The sequence below is a fragment of the Pleurodeles waltl genome, chromosome 9, assembly GCF_031143425.1.
Source record: "Pleurodeles waltl isolate 20211129_DDA chromosome 9, aPleWal1.hap1.20221129, whole genome shotgun sequence".
NCBI lineage: Eukaryota > Metazoa > Chordata > Amphibia > Caudata > Salamandridae > Pleurodeles > Pleurodeles waltl.
In genome coordinates this window covers 293,870,190-293,895,286 of record NC_090448.1, presented here as the reverse complement: position 1 = coordinate 293,895,286, position 25,097 = coordinate 293,870,190, and the positions used below count along the sequence as shown (strand labels likewise).

The 25,097-nt window shown below is 42.4% G+C and overlaps 1 protein-coding gene across 2 annotated transcripts in view; it reads left to right on the top strand.

Moving 5' to 3' along the window:
* The window catches only part of CACNA2D2 (calcium voltage-gated channel auxiliary subunit alpha2delta 2), a 1,401,889-nt gene that overhangs the window by 585,442 nt on the left and 791,350 nt on the right, over nt 1-25,097 (top strand). For both annotated transcript variants that reach the window (XM_069206762.1, XM_069206763.1), the window contains exon 4: nt 23,255-23,314. In XM_069206762.1, the coding sequence (XP_069062863.1) occupies nt 23,255-23,314 (60 nt within the window). The remainder of the gene's footprint in view (nt 1-23,254; nt 23,315-25,097) is intronic.

The window sequence follows — 25,097 nt, the reverse complement described above, 5'->3', positions numbered from 1 at the left end:
GATAACTCATGCCCTACGGTAACTATAACTTACGCCCTCGCCATCCACTGCTAGTTACCCCAGATATTACAGCACTCATGACAACTTTTATAATCTCATTAAAATATCAATGAAACCTTAGCAGTCAAATTATTAAAGAGGAAATTGTGAATGGCAGGAGCGTGAGTTATAGTTACCTTAGGGCACGAGTTATAGTTACTTGAGCTAACCATAACTGTGAATTTATATGTTTTTGTGCGTTTAAAATGTGAGCCTAACTATAACCTCCATGTAACCTTTATTTTTTTGAGTGAATATATATATATTATATATATATATATATATATATATATATATATATATATATATATATATATATCAGTCCTACACATTGCACACTTCAGGCAAGGATGCCAACACAGCAGGGAGCTTGCAATAGTGCTTTATTCCAACCAAACATTCTACCGGCTCTTGATGCGTTTTGGCAATCTCCACAGCCTTGCTGAGTAGGTCAATAGTGCAAGCATTCCCCTTCCAAGTTTGTAGAAGGGGCAATGTTTTTAATGTCTTTTAATGATGGGTTTAAGAAAAATCTTTGGCACTGGAGCACTTCAGGTGGAGCACAAGTGGGGTTAACGACCGACAATTGGGTGCCAACCTGTAAGAACAAAAAGAGGTGGATATTAGTTGGAATAATAGGATGTATTTTGCGATGAAGACAAAGCAGATCAAAATGAAACAATAGATTAATATAAATGTAATGTGAATATATAAGATTTGAGGACTTCGTCAGCCACTTGGGCTTGATGTAAAGTTAGATTTTGTTGTTGTTGCTGTTGTTTTTGTTTAGCCTACAAGGGCAGGAGTCAGGGCATATACGGGACAGCCCAACTGCATTACATTAAGAGTCTGGTACCATAGATGTCATTTTGTGGATAAAGACAGTCGTAGCTATACAAGTGCATGTGGCATCAGTTAATTACAGTTGGGAGTCAGTAAAATATTATAATGCACGCAGCACTATAAGAATTACTAAGAGAACGGAAAATATGACGTAAGATTAGTGATGTATGCACACTATATTTTATAATAATTCATGGCTTTTAACAAATTGGTGAAATTAAATATGGTAATTTGAAATGTAGATATCTGTGGTTACTGCAAAATATGGCGGAACACTATGTGCTATAATCATGTGAAATATTAGAGGAATGACACATGTATGTGAAAGACCAAAACATATTTTTAGGTTGCAGATGAGTACTTTATGCACTTTGCACTTTAAAATAGCTAAACTTCCTTGGAATAAGTTTGTGCATAAAGGCAATCATAGCCGTACAAGCAGCATGTGCCTTCAGTAAATTAGGATGGTAAATTAGTAAAGTACTGTATGGAGAGAACCGAAAATATGAATTAAGATTAGTAGTGCATGCGCGTTGTATTTCATAATAATTCATGGCTTTTAACAAATTGGTGAAATTAAATATGATATTTTGAAATGGAAATAGCCATGGTTACCGCACAATACAGCAAGACAAGAAGTGCTATAACCAGTGCTTTAAATGGGCCGGTACTGTCCGGTACTGAGTACCGGCACTTTTTTATTTTGAGAGGGAGAGTACCGGCACATCTCAAGAAAAACGTAATACTTTTAATTGGAGAGTACCGGCACTTCTCAGGAACAATCAGGTACTCTGGCACAGAGTACCGGCACTTTAATTTTTCCATTTCAAGCACTGGCTATAACTGTTTGAAACATTTGAGAGATATGGCACATGTACATGAAAGAACAAAACATATTTTGCGTTTGTGTATGAGTACTTCATGCAATTTGCACTTCAAAATAGTTACATTTGTTGGCGGTGAGTTTGTTTGTCCTAAAGGTAATATACCAATATAGCTCAATACGATAGTCTGTCTTCTGTACCCATTAAGTGTGCATGTAAATAAGGAAACAAAAATTGCACCTCTGTATTGTGAGCAAGACTGCGGAGACAGCCAAAATGCATCAAGGGCCGGTAGCACGCTTGGTTGGCATGAAGCAATATTGTAAGCACCCTACTGTGTCAGCGCCCTTGGTGAGAGTGCTGGAGGAGTAGCAGAGAGTGCGGTCACACACTTTGTTTAGGAGCACACACACACACACACATATATATATATATCTTAACTGGTAACTGTATAACATGGTCCAGTAATGCCATCAAGGGGTTCTGGTGACATCATAAACCACAAGGGAGAACACTGAGCAACTTGAAATTTAACCAGACACTAAGATGACAATATAAAACCACATTACCCTGTTGTTAAGTTTTTACGGGCGAGTGCGAAGCGCTCCGTCCCGTATTGTAATCTCTCTTTGGGCTTCAAACCACACCCATGTCACCTCAGTGTCTTTCATTGGTTCGTGGGCTTGCCTTTTAAAATATGCTTGCTTTCATTAGTGAAAGGCATGCATAAGTCATGCCTTTTCCGGTGTTTAGACCTCCTAATGCTCTACACAGTGGTTTGGGGCCTGTCATTATGATGATCTAGTTCACATTTCAAAGTGAACCGTGAAGTATTTTTCTCATGGAATTATGACATTTTCCCCACATTTCACATGGAATTTTGAAATATTTTCTATATTACAAAGCTCTCTGTGATGTTTATATCATTACACTTTTTTTGCAGTAAAGCACACTGCTTGATATATTCATGCATATGTGCAAAATGTAATATATAAATAGAATACTTATTACCAATGTGGGTGTTGGGAGGGGCCTGTGACTCATAAGAAGCAAATCCTCAAGCAGCCCATCCTCTCCATCTACAAAGTTAATGAATGGTACACTACACTCTGCACATCTGCATATATAACTAAGCACACTGAATTAGGTATGTAAGTAGAACCAGGGCACAATCTCATTCCGTATGCCTATAATGAGAGTAGTTGAAATCTGCGTGGCGTGACTGGTCACCATCCTCTCCTCTGTCTTTTCTGTTCCATCTTTTGGCATAAAGAATAGGATCCAGGAATCAACAGTAAGAACCAAGAAGTTTACTGCCTGACGGGAGAGGGGGGCAGCACCCTATTTCCGGTGATCCCAAGTGGATTCCTTGCACCACAGTGGTAACTGTCATGAAAGAAGGATGATTTTTCATGTTTTTTTTAAAGCTCAGCTACCGCTCCAGTGTTCTTACAATCCAGCCTCTTTCAATATTCTTTTCAAATTTCCATTTTTCATCTTCCAATTAGTAGACCTTGCATTTAAAGTTTATAATCATCTCATAATTATTAATGATCTTTCTCAAATTAAATTTTTTCCAGTCTTTGTATTTTAACTGATTGATTTCGTCCCATACAAATTGGACTAATTTCTTCTCGCGCCATCCGTATCTATGTTGAATATTCATATCTTGTGAAATGCGGCTCTTTTTAGTAATAATTTCCGTGTGGTGGCTAGCTCAAAGTTCACCCTTTCAATTCTCAAGTTGCTGTAGTTCAGAACCTCATGGTCCTAAAGTATATATATTGCTGTAGTTCATAACCTCATGGTCCTAAAGTATATATATATATATATATACATATATATATATATATATATATACTGTCCACCACACAGAACCATCCTTTTCATTTGGAAAGGGCAGCCTTTGGCTGCAGGGTCATTGCCAAGTACCAAGATCTTCCAACATAATACTTGAGCAACACTCAAGTATTATGTTGGTAGTTCTTGGTACTTGGCAATGGTTCACTTTTAAAAAAAGTGTTATTGGCGTTTTATGTTGTACACCAGCAACAGTTAAAACAAAAGGCTCTTGCGGAGTTTCAAGCAAAGTTGTCAATGTTCTATGAGCGCCTGACACATATTCCAGCGTTTGTTAATTTGTCTTTAATTACCCGAGTTCGCTACTCCCACCAGTACTCCGATGTTGCACTCATCTGTCTCATAGCTTATAATGTTTTTGTGAGTGCCCTCGTACCTCAGATCTGAGATTAGCCTGTAGGAGTGTAAACTGGATTTCCATTTAGCTAGGCTTGGTAGATCCTACTGTCTCCATCACTGTGCAGTGTCTCATTTTGCAAGAAATATCCACAGTCCCACAAAGACCTTGTTGTACCTATTGAGACCCAGTTACTCTATGATATGCCACAATGCTATGTGGAATGTTAGAGTTCTTTTTTGAGGGCACATCATACCAAGAATTTTGGTTATTATTGCACTACATGAATGTGGACAGAAAAGGGGCGATGTCATGTTCTGGTGAAGGTGAATAGGTGCACTTTGTTCATCTCATTAAACATGAAAACAAACTCTTCTGGTGCCTCCTGCGTGTATCTGTGCTGGCCGCCAACTGTGGGCCATTGTTCATTCCCAATACACATAGTCCAAAATCTGGGCATCGTGATGCCCATCGTCTGCTGACATTGTAATTCAGTGTAGCAGCCAGGTGCTGTGTCTAGCTGCTAATAAGAATTTTCATTTTGTGCCATTTCCCACCAGGTTCTATTAGTTTTGGCCAGGATAACATTATTATATTGTATATGGAGCTTATAAAATTAACACAGTTGAGATTAACAATATTATAACAGGGGTGGTTAGGTTAGAGCCGAGTGTGATATAACACAGACAATGCAGTAAAAGACTAACGAATAAGCCCTGGTACACTATGGTCTTGCCTTTCTCTCTCTCCCACCAAGAGAGATCATTAGCCCAGCTAGTGACAGAAATGGTGTATTTGCCAGGACCATGTGCTGAGTCTGATGTGAGTGACGATGAATGGTCCAGCAGAAAGATGAGAAATTAGAGAGCTGCAAGTTGTGTAGAATTGTGATTCTGGGCTTCGAACTACATTACAGGGGCTGTGTGATTCATTCAGGAGGATCCCACCCTAGGCAAAGATCTACTGAAATGTAGTGAAGGGTCTTTTGGGACCCAACAGCAACATGATCCAGAAATATACATTTTCAAGCCCTGGCTGGCTGTTTTCTTTGCGCTAGTCCTAGTCTCAGTCCTTGTCACCACTCTAGAAATGAGCTGGATATGGGAAGGTGCAATCTAGAACCCAGATCCACCGGAATTCTGAGATGCAGTTAGTAGGTTACACATGACAGTTCCTCAGTTTAGGTTTGGCTATTGACATAAAGCACTGATGTGGAACTGCTCTCCAGGGGTCCTTAGCTCTCCTTAGAAATTGCCTGAACAAGTGACTGGTGGATGTGTTTGGACTCAGACAAAATATGGGTCCAGGCACCAAAATAAAAGTGTCTCCCATTAGCAAATAAGATAGCTGAAAAAGCTTCTCACATTTGAAAATCAGGCCAGTTTTGAACATTTTTTGGCACTCTGTATAGGTATTTTACAAGGTAAGGGAAACTGCGTGCTGTTGTGTTTGCTGCAGGCTTTATTAGTGACAATATCAGTAAAATCGACAGGACAAAAAAGGCCCACCTGGCCATAAAACAGGCCCAAATACTGCTAAAAATTCAACCCACACACTGATCTAACAGACCATCCCATCGGGCACTGCCTGATTACCCAATAGGCCAGTCTGACCATGTTGGTGGAGTCCACTGGACTCCACATGCATCTGTGTGTAGTTGCAAGATGTTGGCTAGCATTCCTGAAAACATTTGTCTAATCTACTTACTATGATTATTCTTATTATTTTTATTATTATTTTTATTATTATTATTATTATTATTATTATTATTATTATTATTGTTGTTATTTTTGTTATTACTATTATTACTACTGTTATTATTATTATTATGATTACTATTATTATTATTGTTAGAAACTTTATTGGAAGTAAATTAAGACCATTCAAAAATCCTTATCTGAATGCTATAAACAATCATTAATAATAACTGGAATAAAAATAAATATCACAATGACTAATGTGAATCAATTCATCACAGAAGAGACTCGTGGCTTTTCTGTAAAGTAAAAAATGAACACTTGACTTTTTATTTTCAATAAATTCACAATCAATCGCATGCAAAGATAACTTTCCGTTTTCCAGTTTTCATTCAGCTAAATCTAAGAATTTCCAGAGTCTAGCAGCCAGCTGGATATATTCACCCAAAAAGCATTTGAGAATTGTTTCATTAATGGACAAATTCCCAAACATTGAAAATGTGGTTGTACAATGTTTCTACATAGTGTTATCAAACTGGGATGAAAACGGATTAAGCATGTTAGAGATCCACTCTATATCCACAAATTCTGCAACACTTGAATAAAAGATTGTTAGGGATTTTCCAATCTGCCAAAATTTCTGTAATTAGAAGTAAGATCCTGAATCCCATTATTCTTTTTACTAATAGTCTTTTAAGATTGGTTTTCAAATAATCCTGAAAGCTCATGCAAGAAAACAAAGGGAGTAGGATTTCAAACATTTGAATTCAAAGGCTCCCCATTGCTTTAAACAAAAAAGGAAAAATATGCCCCTTCGTTGGTCTTTTTGTAAAAAGATTATAGTCCTTATAATTTTTCCAGTCTTCCAACATTTCCTGTCTGTTTAAGGTTCTATTGAGCTTGATAAGCCGATTGGAAGAGTACATTTTAGGAAAATTGCATAATTCATTCTAGATGCTACTTTTTAATGAACCTTCTTTTGAATTTTGTTTAGACGAAAACAGTATTTGACAAACTAATCCTCTCTTGCTTCCTTCCCAGATTTCCATTCTTGAAAGCTCTTGCCTCTAGCATGAAGCTATTATAATTCCAGCTGTAGCAGGTTAGGGAAGGTTGTGGAAAGTCTTTAAAGCTCTGTGACCTACAAGTGAACTGGGATGTTGTATGCTAAGACAAATGTTGGAAGCAGCCCTACATACCATCAGTGGCTTTTTATGGGTAGATGACAGCCCACATCTCTGAAACATTACCCACAGGCCTCTACTGCTGGGGACAAAGTATCCTACATGAGCCCAGTGACTTCTGCTTCAACTTCTACCCAGTTCACATTGCCAGCAGTAGTTCAGTGGGTTTATGTGGCAATGGTAAAGACATCACACTGCAGAAAAGCATCTTCTCACACAATCCTTGAACTGTGGTTAACTGATTAAGCAACTTGAATAGCAGGGCATCACTGAAAGGCTTGATGCAGTTCTACCTGGACTTCAGCCCATGAGGGATTTTTGTGAGGCCCGAAGTTGGTCCATGTATAGAACACCATGGTCCACTGCCTCCACCACCAATTATAAAGTGACACTGATTTCACACTTTTGTGCACTTTTTTCTATTCCATCTAGGTCCTTGCATTTGGTTTGAAGTGAAAGACATACCCATGTCTACTAACTCCAGAATGTGAGTGACACCTTCTACAGAAAAGCATCACGTCATAGGTACTTCAGGCATCATGGCTGTACCTGCTCCTGACCTAGAACTGCACTGGAACCAATGAGAGGAAGCCAGATCTGGCCATCATCCAAAGTAGCAGCTAGTCACCGTTTCCAGACTGAGACTCTGGCCCAGGAATCTCTAAACCCTTGTCCCATACACTACCCCTTTAGATCTGTTTGTCCTGGTTCCATGTAATGCACTTTCATTCACACTTTCATTCACACCTTTTACTCCCAGCCGCCTGACTGTTAGGCCAGAAAGGAGGGCATACATGCCAAAAGACCCGATTCAGGTGGGAGACCGCAGATTTTTTTAAAGGCAAAAATAGCTTTGTTTTGGCTCTCTCACACCTGAAATTGGCTCTCCTTCAATAGAAGTCAATATGGGCAATACATTCTCCCAGACCCACCAACTCACACGCTACCACCATGTGTCACACAATATCTGCTCCTCCCACACGGTGACACAGTGAGGAGCAGATATCACACATCGGGCACACAATTAGCTGGAAACCACTGCGGAGAGCAGGTTTCCAGCTAATTCTTTGGAGGTTTAGCTCACCCAATGTCCATTATGTGGTGTGAAACCTCCCCAGGACATTGTTGGCAGCCTCCAAAGCTTTAATTTTAGCTTTTGGCAAAGAGGAAGTGGGGGTGCGTCATGAGAAGGTTGAAGGCTTGTTGTGGGGGGCTGTGAATTTAGGAGTGTCTCATGTTGTGCTTGGCACTAAGCCCCGCCCTCTTCATGGCCACGTATCCTCCTCACATGGTGTAAAAAATTAATAAGTTGGCAGGTCTGATCCTCCAGATTCATTTTTTAAAAATCTTCCACTTTGCTCTTCTAAAATGTTGTCATGTTTGGGAGAGGTACATTCAAGAGGCAGAAGAGTTATTGACAAACCAGTTAGTGTTTTAAAAGAAAAATGTGGCAGCCCCTTGTGCAGCTGCCTGGTCGATAGTAAGCTGCAGATCAGCTGCTGCAGACTGGGTTTCAGCAGAGTCCTAGAAGAGCAGGCGGATGAGCAGCAGCGTGTATCATTATATGAGGGGGCTTTCTGCGAGGCATCACAGGATGATTGATGCTGCCTGGGAGCAAGGCAGAGAGGGCGTGGTGGGAGGAGGAAGTACTCCAAGCTGAGCAAAGGCTCTGGCTGCCTGATATGTTTTTCTTTGACGGATTAATGTATTCTGTGAATAAAAGCAGCCTGATTTTTCACTCACTGTGTCCACAAATATTAAAAAATACTCTTCACCTCTAAAGTTTCAGAACTGTAGACAAAAGCCCACGAGAACAGATTTTTAAGGCATGGGCAAAGTTGGCAACTGCCCAGAGCCCATATCTTCTAAAGGGGCTTTTCTGGGAAAATTATTTTTCTCTCACTGTCGCCTCTAATTCTCCATCTCTCTAGCTCATCTTCTTTCCCTCTCTGTCTACCTCTACCTCACTCTTCTTTTCTTTTTACACAGTGCAATCTTATGCATTTAGAGGGTCGACAAGACATATTTCAGCTTATTTTGTCTGATACCTTTTAATGTTTAATTTACAAATAAATAAATAATACATTTTAGGATGCAACAGCTGCACACTGCCACCCCAGTCTTTTCTTTCATTTTTGCTCTTAAGTACAGGCTTTTTGTTATTTAAATATTCACCATAAGCTTCCTTGGTTTTGTAAATTAAACTTAAAAACAAAAAGCCAAAAAGGTTGCTGGTGCATTAAGGCACTGATGAATCTGCCTTTAATCCACCATGCACCCACATGAAATGACAGCCTTCTTGAAATGCTTTTTGTTTGGGAAATCCCATTCCAGATCACCACTGGTGCATCAGGGCAAATCCTTACTGATGCACCAGTGTAACTTTGATTTGTTTTTTACACTGTTTTACAAGCAAGTATTTTGCAAGGTCAGTAGCTTTGTACTCACATTACAAATTTGACACCTATTGGCTTTGCCAACACGTTATTACAGAGTCTGCCGCAGCAGCCGGGAACATTCTTCCTCTGATTTAGTTGTGCAATACATGCCACTTCCTGCCGTTTGCAACATTTTGGTGAAAGTAAAGGCCCTAACATTTCACTTAGGCCACCTCAGAGATATACAAATGTCTTTTGCAGGGTAGTGGGACATTTGAGTATGGCAGTCCACTTTAACAGGTCTAGCAGGTTCCTTTGTGAGGCTGTAGCTGCGAGCAGCAACACTGAACCCCAGTTATGGTATAGATAGGGATGTTCTAGATATCAGGCACTAAGATTAATGTAATCTTATTAGAAAGTCATACTATACGGGAAAAATTAATAAGCAATTCAAATGTGACATAAATAAATAATCAAATATTCAATATTGTTTAAACGCAAAGGGAATGAATGAATGTGGCAGTATTCATTAAATTATTCAATTTTTCTTGCACAGCAAGTTCAACAGTAGTGCCACTGTAATCCTCTTCAGATCGAAGTAACGTGAAAAGCCTGAGCAATTGCTCCCTTTCTTTTGATTGTGCATTTGCTAGTGTCCAACTATTGCTTCTTTTTGTCATCCAGTATACCAATATTGGCAGTTCAATAGCCATCCAGCAGGGTAAACAAGAAAAGGTTGTCTAGGCACCTGTTCAATTTGGTATTTTATGCCCTAATGTCCAGGCATTTAGGTTATTGTCATGGTTTTTATATAATGTACTTTCCACAAGTTCAACTTTCTGGGTAATGGCTAGAATTTATATGTTTTGTCTGTTTGCCTGGGACATTTTCAAGGCTCTTGAAACCACAAAGTGGGGATGTGGTCTGGACTTAAATCCAAAGTATAACGGGATTCAGGGTCCAGTGTTTCATGCATAGAGGTCAGGTTGCAGTCTGGGGTACACTATCCTACATGAACTGCATCCCCTGTACTGTCTGAAGAGCCTTGAGAAAGCCCAGGGCAAACAGGCATCCAGGGGCGACACAAGTGTTGGCTGGCTAGAACTGAAAAAGTTGTGGAACCTAAATGCTTGGACATTAGCACATGCCTACCATATAAAACAAGTGCTTGGTCACCCCTCCTTCTGTTAGCCTCGCTGAAAGGAGGCTGACTTACAATATTGTTATATTAGATGCATACGAGAGGCAATATTTGAAGACCCGCACAAGGACAATTACAGAAAACGAGCATTTGCTCAATCCTACTGGTAGAAGATAAAACTACATTTGATATGCCAGAAAATGTATTGTTCACTAAATGCTGTCATAATTGTTCATTACCTTTGTTTTGAAAATATAGAACATATGCTTGTCTATTTATGCCATATTTGTTTCACTTATGAATTTATGTTAATTGGTATGTATACAAATCCAGTTTTGCACAACGTTGTCTGCTCCCAGTGGGAAATCAGTGGGCGCTGGCTGGAATCTAAAGGAACAATGCGGAAGGCTTTTTCACATTACCATTCGTGCAGACAAATTAAGCTGGAGATGAAACCACACATTAACTCTGCTTCCTCAAATCATTATTTCTCCTAATGTTCCGAGGGGTATTTGCACAGGATTTCCCCCAATACTCCCCTTCTCACCACCACCCCATGAAGAATGTGAAGGTTAATGTTTATGTAATCGACTGACTGTCTAAGCACACTTATTTAGGCAGTCATGCCCGATGGGGTCTCTCACCAGTGATGACCTAAGCAGTGGTTAGAATAATTGTTTCTTGAGGAGGCACATAAATATGATCAAGTTATGATAAACTCGATTAGGACCTTAAAACGTTGCAGATTAAGACTACCTGGGCAGTAAACCAATATTATCCATACGAAACGAATATGAATCTTGGTGCAACCATCCTTGCTACACCTGAAAGCCAAAGAGGGAATATAGTGGCTGGTTTTCGATGCCATATAAGAAGGAGACACATTAATGTTATCCTGTGGGCGATATAGTTTTATAATCTCTAGTTTCTGAATTTAAAAATAGTGCTGCAATTTAATGAGGAAGTGTTCCTTACTATAGGATTATAGCCTGATAGTGAGAGCTATGCAAATCGCTAAAGACCTCTCCCTTATTTATATGTCCCCAGGGCCGGCTTTTGCTCTGGTAGCACCCGGTGCGACAGTCTTTTTTTGGTGCTCCCCACCCAATGACCTCCTACTCCCAGATTCCCTCACTACCACTCTCCAGCAGTGTTCCTCATCTCTCCATAGCCCCATTCTGACATGCATTTAATTTGTTATGTAACCCTACTCATACTAGTGTAGGGTGTCAGGCCATTTTACATCACACATACATTATAGAGAGACAATAAATCATACATATCTAAATCAGTCTATAGGAAATGTTATATAAAACAGTGTGGATTACAAAGTGAAAGAAACGCATCATCCATACTAGTAGACAGTATATTTTAAGAGAAGCACAGACTCAGGATTTACAATGTACCACAGTGGTTGGCTTTAGTGATAAGGATATACTTCTACACAAACAAACATTTTTTTAGCAACATTAGGATAATGAAAGACTGGGGAAAAAAACGTGACATTCTGACCTATGTCATTCAGTTTTCACGCAGCTTTTTGATGACAGTTAACAGGTCACTGAGCTATATTAGGATTGTACCATGTGAAAATGCAAGTAACAAAAGGATCTCTGTGACAAAAGCAGTAAGCTTCTCAGCTATCCACATAAAATACAGGTCTGTGATCTAGATAGTACACGTTCTGTGCAGCAGGCATATTAACCCTCAGCACTACTTAATGATGGGTCAAAACTGCCACTGGACAAAACATCTCTCTCCAGCAGGAACATTCATTGCCAGTGTTATCTTGCCTTTTCATTGTTGCCTGAAAACTGCTGAACACTCAAGACACTCCACAGCACGTACTTTAAAACCCATAAGTTATTTGTAAACACCCTGACCCAGTGGGCTCAAATGCCATGCGCGGCTGCACCACTCGCACCACCCTACAGCTGGCCCTGTATATCCCAGATGCAAGTGAGGGCCTATAAGAAAAAATCTACCCTTGAAGGACCAGCAAGGCTATAATACTATTAAAACACTTTACCCACTAATGGTAGAATTTTGAAAATTACTATGGAGAAACTAAAGGAGAACCATTGTAGTGTTGGAGCAGAAGGCAAGGACCAGCAATTACTCAAATTCTGCCCCTCTTTGCACCCAACGTTTTACTCTCATAATGGTCCATAATTGTATGGTAACATATAAACAATCACTGACAAGCACTGGTGGCCGGTAATTTTAGGAGGGAGGGGGCAGGCAGGAGCACACTCACATTCATTCACACACGCGTGCACACACACATCCATTCACAACACTCATCAAATATTCTAACATACACGGACGCACAAAACATTCATTTATAAAAACATGCACACACACACTTACCTTTAGCTCTGCCTTGGAGGTCCCAGGAGGGTTGGGACTGCTACCTTCCTTCATAGGCTGACTTGGTCAGCCAATGAGGAAGGGCAGCAGTCCCAACTTCATCACAGAGTGGGATGGGGTCAGTGAGACTGCTGACCCCACCCCACTCTGTGACGAGGTGTCACTGATTGACTCTCGCCCTAGACGCTTCAGGGCTTAAACCTGAAGCTCCCAGGTGTCAATGGGTGATGCTTCCCCTCGTCACTGAGGGGAAAGGCCTTGAGGCACCTTTGCTGAGCTGAGGACGTCATGCCCATAGGAGATGTGACCTCTACAGCCCAGCAAAGTTCAGCTCAGGCAGCCAAGAGCCAGCGCAAATCACGCATGTCTCGCTCCTGGCTGCCTGATCTGAAAGCTAAGAGTGTCTGTCAAGCTGACCTTTGCTCAGCCTGACAGGCACTCTTCATGAGGGGCAAAGGGTGGGGGGGTGTGGCCACTCCGCCCTAAAGAATGAGCTGCTGCTGCTGACAAGCTTCGTAGTCTTTCACCACTAGCATCCAATATATCCAAGACCCAAATCTTGCGCAATAAGGAGGCCATTAAACAAGACGTATCAGCCAGCTTGTTGGTCGAGCATCAGGGTTTTCTGATCCTCTAAATTTACTTTCCAAAATGCTTACATTTTATGAAGTTTCTTTTCTACTTTTCAGTTCCTTACTGAGCTAAAGGGGAAAACATTCAAGGGGGAGGGAGAAGGACTCTAGCTGGAATGAGATGCTGTTGGCGTGACCAGCGTCCATCCATCACAGCGCGTGTGCTCCAAATGGCTGCCTTTGCTCACGCTCTAATCCCCCCTCAGTCATCACACTGAATGAGCTGCCCAGAGCGAAATTAGAATGGAGGGGGGAATATGGAGTAGAGGACCTGTTGAAGTGGATACAGAATCTGCAAAAGAGGAGAGGAAAATGCATTCCTGTCTCTTTCTTGTCTTCGCCTGTCACTAACCGTATTTAACTTTCTGTTCATCCAAATTCCGGTGATGCAGTCTTTAAGGACAGTATCACCAGAGAGTGTTGAGAGGAATGTGACAGATTAGCTTGGTCCCATTCCACACTGTTGGGGAAGTTTCATAGAGTAAAGGTATGCTTTCTGCTGTCCAATCCAAGGAGTACTAAGGATGTCACAATCCGACTACCTCAAAGTCTTCCCTGCTCCACAGCCGATCAGATGATAATGGTCGCCCTTTCTGAAAGAAGGGATTGTATGGCCACATCGCGCAGTAGCCATCAACATGCAACACACAGACACACACCACACAGACACACAGACATACACGCACGGGAAAGACCCACGATTGCTTTTCGGTAGAATTATGCTTCTTTCACCTCCTGGGTGGTGGCCTTTGTGGAAAAATGTCCTGGAAATATTCCTTTGCCCTCAAAAGTCACAAAACATTCCTGTTCAATGTAATGGGATGCTGGCTGTATAACACTGTACTCAAGGTACAGCCTTGGGTACAGAAGTCACTCGGGCTACCAATTCAAGCAGTGTCTGCGCAGTAGTCAACCTCAAAACTGTACTCTAGATATGCCCTCATGTACAAATACGTCCTGGGTGGTCATCTGCGAATCATTTTCTACTCGATCGATACCCACATCTGTAAAAAATGATGCGAAAGCATATGTTTATGAAAAAGCCAAATATTACTCAAAATACATATAACACAATAACCTGAGAGATTCTGGTAATACAAAAGAACCTGTCTGTCGGACACTCACTATTTCCGGCGGATAGACCGCAGGCAACAAGCACGCCACAAACTGAACCAGGTCTTATACACATTGTTCATCATGAAAATGTTGTACCTTGGCGCTCCACAATACCTATTAATATTATCCAGCTAAGTTTTATGTGTTTCTGTGCCTGCTGTATTATTAAAGCATGAACTGGGCTGGCTGAGTCCCAATTTCAGCAAGTGACCTGTAATTACATAAGTGCATCAGTTTATCCTGTCGTCTTGCCCTTGGTAAGGCAAGATGGTATCTGTGATTCTCCTTGTAACCAGGTACCTTATACAAAACTAAGGGATTGGTAATGTAATCCTATTATAGGAGAAAAGGGAATGCACATTCGGATATTTAGAGCAGGTGGAATAGATTAATTGTCCTAAAAATAACCCTTTTTGAATTATTCATATTTAGAATGTAGTCATTATACAATTGAGCTCGCCAGATCCCTGATTTTATCCCTGATTTGAGCTCATAAACTCTTAATCAGCATGTAAGAATGAACACAAGGAACAATGGAAACGACTGAATGAAGACTGCCTTGTAACTGTTAGGATAAGATACCCCTTCGTGGCTTCGGAAAGCAGTGCACCGTAAGTTGTTTTTCTGGCACTCACTATTTAATTCCTCCCCTGAACCGTGCACTTTGTCGTCAAGGGAAATGCTCCAGGCTGAAACCGGTGACGCTTTGTGTCCTGTAGGTTTTTGTCTGTTCCCCAGAAGACTTTAATATCTTGACTATGACAGACAATGCACAGATGTGGTCTTGTAAAAATGAGTACATATCATAGTGGCTCCTGATACTTTAGTACATGCAGCCCGTTGAAAATGCCTAGACTGGTTAGGTTCTTAATTAGTCCATTCGACTGAACAGTGTCCCAACTGGACACTGGTTGCCTGATTTTTGGTAGCCAATTGAGGTGGACACTGAAACCTTAGGCACCCAAACACTTCACCAATTACTTGGCCTGCTAAAGGTCTTTGTTGTTTGGATGATTTTTTAATTGTACAAAATGTTTACTATTTTTATCCACTTTTAGTCTGCTATTTCTGTCTCATTGACTGATATTCTGTTTATCAACATTTTGTGGAACTTGAGAGTCCCGAAGTCCACCTGAGTGCATTCCAAGAGTATAGCATGGCACATAGTTTTCAAGACCAGTGCACAAACATAAAAAATCCCAAATGTATTCTATACCATTCAATGGTAATGCAGTGCTTTACAAATCCTGGTCTAAATAATCTAGTATCGAGCTAAAGTTATTGAACTGTAGAACCTAGGTGCAATATAAATGTTCGAGGCTATATGGTGGCCGAGAAGATGTTAATGGTATCCGGTTTCCAAAGTGTATCATATGTTTAACTGCTCCTTTTACTTATGTTCCCTTTCTCATTCCTGAACCTTAAAAACCCTTATAATACTCTGACTATCTAATACCCTTACTGATCACTGAACCATAAAAACCCCTTTACATCTATTACCCCGCTGAACTCTTCCCCTTTGTTCAGTGACATAATAATTGTGTAATTTAGGAAAAAAATACTTACCTGCGTGGTAAAGTATTACATACAAAGGTACCAAGCTGTGGCCTGCGTTGTAGCTACTTGTGTGGTAGAGGCGTGTGGGGGTAAAAGCTTTATACCGTGCATAGATTCCCACTAGGCAGATGAGGATCTCTCAGAAAGGTGAACTGTCCTTCGCAGGTTGGTGGGGGCAATGGCCAGCAGCCCTTTCATCAGGGTCTAAATAACCCCATAGTTTCTTAAGCAGCAGCGGAAAGTGGGTATGGGCACTGAAATACTCAGTTCAGTGAGTGAAAGCACAAAAATGTGGAACAAGATATATTGAAAGAACAAGTCAACTCTGTATTATAACTGCACAATGTGAACTGTTTTTTATAGATACCTGGACCAACAAGGAACTGCTGCAAGACTCTAATGTCTGTGTATTGGTCCTCAAGTGCTTGTAGAACCACCTATGCTGAGCTGAGATTTTGACCTTGAAATGTTAATCAGAGCGACAGCATCAGGTCCTGCTAGACATTTATAGAGCATCTGAAGATTGCAATTGTAAGTGAACCAAGGTAGAGTTCATTCTAGCAGAGAAGACCTCAGTTACACACCAAAGAATTTGAAGCCCAAGGAATACAAATAGTCTAAACACCTTAATAGGTTAAAGTGTCCAAAAATGGAGCATCTGATAAAAGTTTCTTTATTTTTACAGAGGAAAAGATAAGAAATCTCAAAGAAGATAGGGTGAACAATACCATTTAAGTGTTTTCTATTTGAGATCGACTTTTGAAAGTGGAATCAGCATTCCATCTTGTGTTATGTTACAGTGGGTAGTTTATTGCCATTAAAAGGCATTGTAGAATTCGTCATAACTCTGGTTACAATGGGCCGATCTGCACAGTATATAGTATATAAATGCACAGAGTGTAACATGGTATTTGTTTCTATTGTTGAATGTGGGGAGTAGCCATTACTCATGACAGGAGAAGTCTCAAGTGAGTCATGATATCTCTCTTCATACTCAACACTGGCAATAAATAGAATATTTTACTATGTGCTTCTGCTCATATGGGTTATGCCATTGTACTACAGGTATTTAATTGAAACCAGGATGCACGGGTTTAAATGTGTGCAGTGTGGTAAAATCACATCGAAGAAACATTGTGAATATTGGTGGAGATGTTTCCCTGTGTACAGTAATTGTTACATGCAAACTGTGAGGCACAGAAATGTTTTGTCTCTCAATTTTGCTTTACTCTTAGACACTTTTGTGAATTTGTCCCTTAATAAAGGAAATGGGAATACACTTTGAAAATTCATAGAATATAGTACACAGAGGAAGAAATATTCAGTATTTGCACTTTTGATAATAGAGAGTGTTGGAAATTGGGTTATTGGTTGAGGAGGGGTAAAACCTTTCTAAGGCAGCAGCCGCACGTCCTGCAGGGTGAAGTCACAAGCAAACTCCAAATTAACCTGTCCTTAACCCTCTCACAGCTAGGCACAAAACAGTCAGGTTTAACCTAGAAGCAATTAGTAAAGTATTTATGCAGCAATTCAAAGAGTAAATAGGTGAAAACACAACACAATAACCCCCCCCACACCAATTTAGAAAGATAGAGCAAAATGTAATACATTATTTGAGACCAAAATGACAAAACTCCAATCAGAGCCAGAGATATGCAATTTTAAAAATTTAAGGAAAAATAGTACCTAAAAGCACAAAGCGCCAACTGTGCTTATTTGGTCGTGCCGAGCCAGGACAAAGTCACATGTTCAGGCTGAATGTGATGGACCTAGGCCAGATACAGGGACAAAGTTATGCATGCTGAACAAAAATACCTTAAATCCTGGTTCGCGGTGTATTGCTAGGTCCCGCACCAAGCATGTGTTGTGCATAGGTGGTTCTGAGGATACAAAGACCCGCATCATTACTGAGGATGCCGTCAATGGCATGGTTTGCGATGTGAAGGCCTGAGTCGAAGGCGCGTCCTGCACCAGAGGTTCCCGAAAAGCTGAAGGGCTACGATGCATCGTTGAGGATGCCGTCGACAAGAGACTTGCAATGCAAAGCCCTGCACTGAGGATGTGTCACGTAGCGGCGGTTCTTAGGACACTGCAGGCTGTGATGCAAAGTACTGCTTCAGGAATGCACCACGCAGCTGCGGTCCTGAAGCAGCTGCAAGGAGATGCATCACGTGGCAGCAGCCGGTTCTGCTCCCAGGAACACAGCTGGGCTGGCAGAGCACTTTTCGTCCAAGGGTCCTGGACTGGGGTGCCACCACTTGGGGTGGGGGGAAGACACAGCAGACTGAGCCCCAGTGCTAGGTTCAAGGTGGTTGGAGCCTTTTCTGTCCCTGATGTCCTGATCAGGAGGCCAGCCGGCTAGCTCTTGGAGTTACACTGGTGGTCCTGAGATCAAGATTCAGGTTCAGTCCTTTCATTAAGGCAGCAGGCAGCAGGGCACCAGAATTGCAGACCTTCTTGCCGAATCAGTAATTCTGAGTCTTCCACATGTCCAGAGGTGTATTTAAGACTTGGGTCTAAGGATCCAGTATTTATACCTGGTGCCCACTTTGAAGTAGGAGAAGGTTCTGGAGGTTTCCATCTTGAGAAGTGTTTGGACTTTCCTGCCTCCCTGCCTTGCCCCAACATTATCTGGGGTCACAAGAGACTAATGTCAAACCCTTTGTGAATGTGCTCAGACAGAGCCATTGTGATATGCAAGTGTGGTAGATGGAAAATTCTCATCCCATCAAGTCAGGGATGGCCCATCCTGCTAGCACCCATCTTTCCTTTGTCACGCTGTTTGGTAGCAATACACAAAGATCACCTGTCAGTTAAACTTAGTAATGTGATCCAGGATACAGGCAACAGATATACAAAATGGCTGGGACAAGAAAATTCCAACATTCTAAAAATAGCATTTTCAGAATTATGATTTAAAATCCAACTTTACAATTAAAGATGGTTTTAAATTACTATTCTTAAGAGACCAAACTTGACATTCTTACCTGCTTCAATTGAAGGGTATTAGCTATTGAATGTAATAAGTTAACCACCTGTTAACCTGGGAGAGGCAGGGCTTACAGTAGTGAATAACAAATGTAAAAGTTTTTCTCTAGCAGGGCATGTGAAACTTAAAAGTACATGCTCAACATTTTTAACACACTGCACCCTACCCAAAGGGCTGTTTAGGGCCTACCCCATGGGCGACATATGTATAAAAAGAAGGCTTAGATCTGGTAAGAAATGTATTCTGCCAGATGAAAATGGCAGTTTAATCTGCATGCACAGGCTGCAATGGCAGGCCTGAAACATATTTGAAGGATTATTTAAATGGGTGGCACAATCAGTGCTGCAGACTGTAGGAAAGTACCATCTTGCCTGGCATGTTACCCCCATAATTCACTGTATATATGTTGTTTTAGTGTATGTGTCACTGGGACCCTGCCAGCTAGGGCCCCAGTGCTCATAAGTGTGCCCTGTATGTGTTCCCTGTGTGATGACTAACTGTCTCACTGAGGCTCTGCTAAGCAGAACCTCAGTGGTTATGCTCTCTCTGCTTTCCAAATTGTCACTAACAGGCTAGTGACCAATTTTACCAATGCACATTGGCATAATGGAACACCCTTATAATTCCCTTGTATATGGTACTGAGGTACCCAGGGTATTGGGGTTCCAGGAGATCCCTATGGGCTGCAGCATTTCTTTTGCCACCCATAGGGAGCTCTAACAATTCTTACATAGGCCTGCCACTGCAGCCTGAGTGAAATAACGTCCACGTTATTTCACAGCCATTTACCACTGCACTTAAGTAACTTATAAGTCACCTATATGTCTAACCTTTACCTGGTAAAGGTTGGGTGCTAAGTTACTTAGTGTGTGGGCACCCTGGCACTAGCCAAGGTGCCCCCACATCGTTCAGGGCAAATTCCCCGGACTTTGTGAGTGCGGGGACACCATTACACGCGTGCACTGTACATAGGTCACTACCTAGGTACAGCGTCACAATGGTAACTCCGAACATGGCCATGTAACATGTCTAAGATCATGGAATTGTCACCCCAATGCCATTCTGGCATTGGGGAGACAATTCCATGATCCCCCGAGTCTCTAGCACAGACCCGGGAACTGCCAAACTACCTTTCCCGGGGTTTCACTGCAGCTGCTGCCAACCCCTCAGACAGGTTTCTGCCCTCCTGGGGTCCAGCCAGGCCGGGCCCAGGAAGGCAGAACAAAGGTCTTCCTCAGAGAGAGGGTGTTACACCCTCTCCCTTTGGAAAAAGGTGTCAGGGCTGGGGAGGAGTAGCCTCCCCCAGCCTCTGGAAATGCTTTGATGGGCACAGATGTTGCCCATCTCTGCATAAGCCAGTCTACACCGGTTCAGGGATCCCCCAGCCCTGCTCTGGTGCGAAACTGGACAAAGGAAAGGGGAGTGACCACTCCCCTGACCTGCACCTCCCGGGGGAGGTGCCCAGAGCTCCTCCAGTGTGCTCCAGACCTCTGCCATCTTGGAAACAGAGGTGCTGCTGGCACACTGGACTGCTCTGAGTGGCCAGTGCCAGCAGGTGAGGTCAGAGACTCCTTCTGATAGGCTCTTACCTGTGTTGCTAGCCTATCCTCCTTCCTACGTAGCCAAACCTCCTTTTCTGGCTATTTAGGGTCTCTGCTTTGGGGAATTCTTTAGATAACGAATGCAAGAGCTCATTAGAGTTCCTCTGCATCTCTCTCTTCACCTTCTGCCAAAGGATCGACCGCTGACTGCTCAGGACGCCTGCAAAACCGCAACAAAGTAGCAAAGACGACTACTGCAACCTTGTATCGCTGATCCTGCCGCCTTCTCGACTGTTTTCCTGGTGGTGCATGCTCTGGGGGTAGCCTGCCTCATTCTTGCACCAGGAGCTCTGAAGAAATCTCCCGTGGGTCAACGGAATCTTCCCCCTGCAACCGCAGGCAACAAACGACTGCATCACCGGTCCTCTGGGTCCCCTCTCAGCACGACGAGCGTGGTCCCTGGAACTCAGCAACTCTGTCTAAGTGACTCCCACAGTCCAGTGACTCTTCAGTCCAAGTTTGGTGGAGGTAAGTCCTTGCCTCCCCACGCTAGACTGCATTGCTGGGTACCGCGTGATTTGCAGCTGCTCCAGCTCCTGTGCACTCTTCCAGGATTTCCTTCATGCACAGCCAAGCCTGGGTCCCCGACACTCTAACCTGCAGTACACAACCTCCTGAGTTGCCCTCCGGCATCGTGAAACTCCCTTTTGTGTCTTCGGGTGAGCTCCGGTTCACTCCTCTTTTAAGTGCCTGTTCCAGTACTTCTGCGGGTGCTGCCTGCTTCTGTGAGGGCTCCCTGACTTGCTGGGCGCCCCCCTCTGTCTCCTCATCCAAGTGGCTACATCATGGTCCCTCCTGGGCCACAGCAGCATCCAAAAACCCTAACCGCGACCCTTGCAGCTAGCAAGGCTTGTTTGCGGTTTTTCTGCGTGGGAACACCTCTGCAAGCTTCTTCACGACGTGGGACATCCATCCTCCTAAGGGGAAGTTTCTAGCCCTCTTCGTTCTTGCAGAATCCACAGCTTCTACCATCCAGTGGCAGCTTCTTTGCATCCTCAGCTGGCATTTCCTGGGCATCTGCCCACTCTCGACTTTGTCGCGACTCTTGGACTTGGTCCCCTTGTTCCACAGGTACTCTCGTCCGGAAATCCACTTTGGTTGCATTGCTGGTGTTGGTCTTCCTTGCAGAATTCCCCTATCACGACTTCTGTGCTCTCTGGGGAATATAGGTGCCCTTTACACCTACTTTTCAGGGTCTTGGGGTGGGCTATTTTTCTAACCCTCACTGTTTTCTTACAGTCCCAGTGACCCTCTACAAGCTCACATAGGTTTGGGGTCCATTCGTGGTTCGCATTCCACTTTTGGAGTATATGGTTTGTGTTGCCCCTATACCTATGTGCTCCTATAGCAATCTACTGTAACTTTACATTGCTTGCATTACTTCCTTTTGCTATTACTGCATATTTTTGGTATTGTGTACATATATCTTGTGTATATTTGGCATCCTCATACTGAGGGTACTCACTGAGATACTTTTGGCATATTGTCATAAAAATAAAGTACCTTTATTTTTAGTATATCTGTGTATTGTGTTTTCTTATGATATTGTGCATATGACACCAGTGGTATAGTAGGAGCTTTGCATGTCTCCTAGTTCAGCCTAAGCTGCTCTGCTATAGCTACCTTCTATCAGCCTAAGCTGCTAGAAACACCTCTTCTACACTAATAAGGGATAACTGGACCTGGTACAGAGTGTAAGTACCCCTTGGTACCCACTACAAGCCAGGCCAGCCTCCTACACAGACCCACTAGTAGCCTTTAATTTACCAGCTGTTGGTACATGTAATAGCATTTTACTAGTGATGTGCATATAAATTAAATGTGGCAATTGGGTGAAAGATAGTTTCACCATGTTTGAAGGAGAGCACTGAAGGTGTTCACTGATTAGCAGTGGTAAAGTGTGCAGAATACTCAAAGCCAACAAAAACCGGTTTAGAAAATAGGAGGGTGAAGGCAAAAAGTTATGGGGATGACCCTGCCGAGAGGGAAATATCAAACAAGAAGTTAGACATTTTGATGCAAATTCACAAGGCAATGAGGGAGCATTGCCGTAGGACTACTTCACATATTCATAAAGCCTTTGTGAATTGGTCACACAGTTTCCAATTCCAGGCCTTCTTGTTACTAATCATTGTGATCAATAACATTAGTCCAATGGGAATGAATTAGATCATTGACTGAAAGCCTGGCACATACAATGTGGTGTTCTATTGGACCGGGACCTCACAGCAGCCCTACATAAGCATGTTACGTCTATTTCTATGTGAATGAATATGAATTTCAGCTGACCAGACGGGCTTTTGATGTAGGAAGATGTCATATAAAACGACTGGTGTCCTTTTAGGATCACTGAGATATTTAGAAAAAATGAAATAAAAAAGAGACTAGAAATAGAAGTCATGTCTTTATTTTACACTGCCTTTCCAAAAACGGTATGGTGTTCTGTCAGGGCACCTGGGGATGTCCTCGAATGCTAAGGAGATGGGCATTCCTTGCAGTCAGCTGGCTATTGTCCCTGGCTGAGTTGTAAGTTACATGTGCCTCAGGTGGGGGCCTACATGTATCCTTCATACTTGGATCAAACCCTTTCGTAGCAAAGCTGCGTGTCTGTATATTGCAACAATTCAACGTTCATCACTGTAAAAGGTTTTTGTGGCGCTGATGGATTTTTCCTTTGTTTTTTCAGAGACTCGCGGATGCTGCAGAAACGTTTCAGAAGGATCATCGCTGGCAGGACAATATAATGGTATGTGCAATTGACATTAATGACAGAATGGATGTGGCCCTTGCACTTTGTACAGTCTGTAAAGCATTGTTGTATAGCACTTTCCTACTCGATTGTTGGGTAAGTAGCTACTTCTATATCATTTGTATAGTGCTTTGTTCCCTTAAAGGTCACATATGGGAGGCAATTTTCGTTGTTTCCAGGGCACCCTTCAGGTGTATGATTGAAAGAATGTTGGATGGTATCCACCTGCATAATACATACAACTGGTTCTCTGTTATGCCCCTTCACCAATTAATGCTTTTTGACCCAAGCTCTTTCTTTAGCCACCTCATCTCCCACCATCTCTTCCTAAGTCCTCCTCCTGCTTCTAACAATGGTAAATGTGTGTTCTCTCTGCCCCTGCGCCTGGGACCCCTCGCCTCGGCCTCTGCTGTCAGCGGCTCCTAATGAAAGTGAATGAAGCAATTTTGATCTCATTTCCAGCCGGCCTGTGCCTGTGCATTCTGATAATGATGGGAGGCAGGAAGCAGAAGGTGAAGGTCGGGCTATGGTTATCACTGCTGCTGCCATTGCCCCTTCCTGTGCCAGCCAGGGACACGCCAGGGTGCCCACAAGGACGAAGCAATGGTCCGGGTCAAGAAGGGTGTGTGACAAACACAGGCGCCTTCCAAGATTAGAAATCACTTCAGCTGCAAGAAAAGTTGAGGGAATGTGGTCCTATTCCTGGATGTGGTCAGCATGTGCCACCCTCACTACACTCAGTGAATGAGATGTACAGAATGCACAGCTCTACACGAAATGTGCCAGGACTGTGGAAGATGAATATTAAAAATGCAAAGGGTACCATAAGTGACACCAGTCACCCTTTCACAACTGACCACATCTGGTCCTTCCCCTAGACCCTCGTAGTTCCTTCTAAGAGGGCAGGGGGAACGCAAGGAGCGGAAACGGCACAAAGTAAACATGCCCTCTGTTGTCTTTGGAACCCTGAGATCAGGGGTAGCATTGGTAGACACATGGGTACATGTCCATGGATGTGACATAACTTTGTGCTAGTGCCTATGCAAAGGCAGACTTAACTAAAGAGCACGTGAAGAATGTACACATCCATGAGCATAAAAAGAAAAATAACAGTGCAAGGGACTTCTTCAGCTGCAGTCTGTGGGTGAACACAAAGGGACAACTTAACGATTTCAGGGCCCCTAGGCCAAGCGTATTTTGGGGCACCAGCTCGAAACAGCTTTGAACTTATGATCTAATTTCAGCTCTTTTCTCATGAGTAAGCTTGATTCACAGAGAAACCTCTAGGTTTCCAGTCGGGTGATATCTAGGAGGCACATGTTGCATTGACAATCAGACCTTTTTTGTACCAAATAGTGTGGCATGTTGAAGATTACTGCCTTGTGGTTAATTCAACCAGTGCACAGAAGAGCAGTAAATGCTGCCCCTACAAAGGTGCATGTGCACGAATTCATATATTTTAATATAGGTGCAGCCATTGACAGAATATTAAACTGACATGCCCCTCCCTTCTCTATCCCTGACTCCTACCTCCATCCATGATCATAAGCAGATAATCCGAGGGGACCATTCGGGCTCCGCAGTGAAATATTTGCTTAATAATTGCATTTGACTTTGTAATTATGGCATTAATAGAGCACAGCAGGGAGGCAATCCTTCATTGCAAAACTAACAAATCATAAGATTTTTAGAGAAACTAAGATCATTTCCACAGTATTTCTTTGGATGCTTCCAGGGCACTAGGTTATTAGGTGAAATCCAGAAGGTGTATGTCAAAACT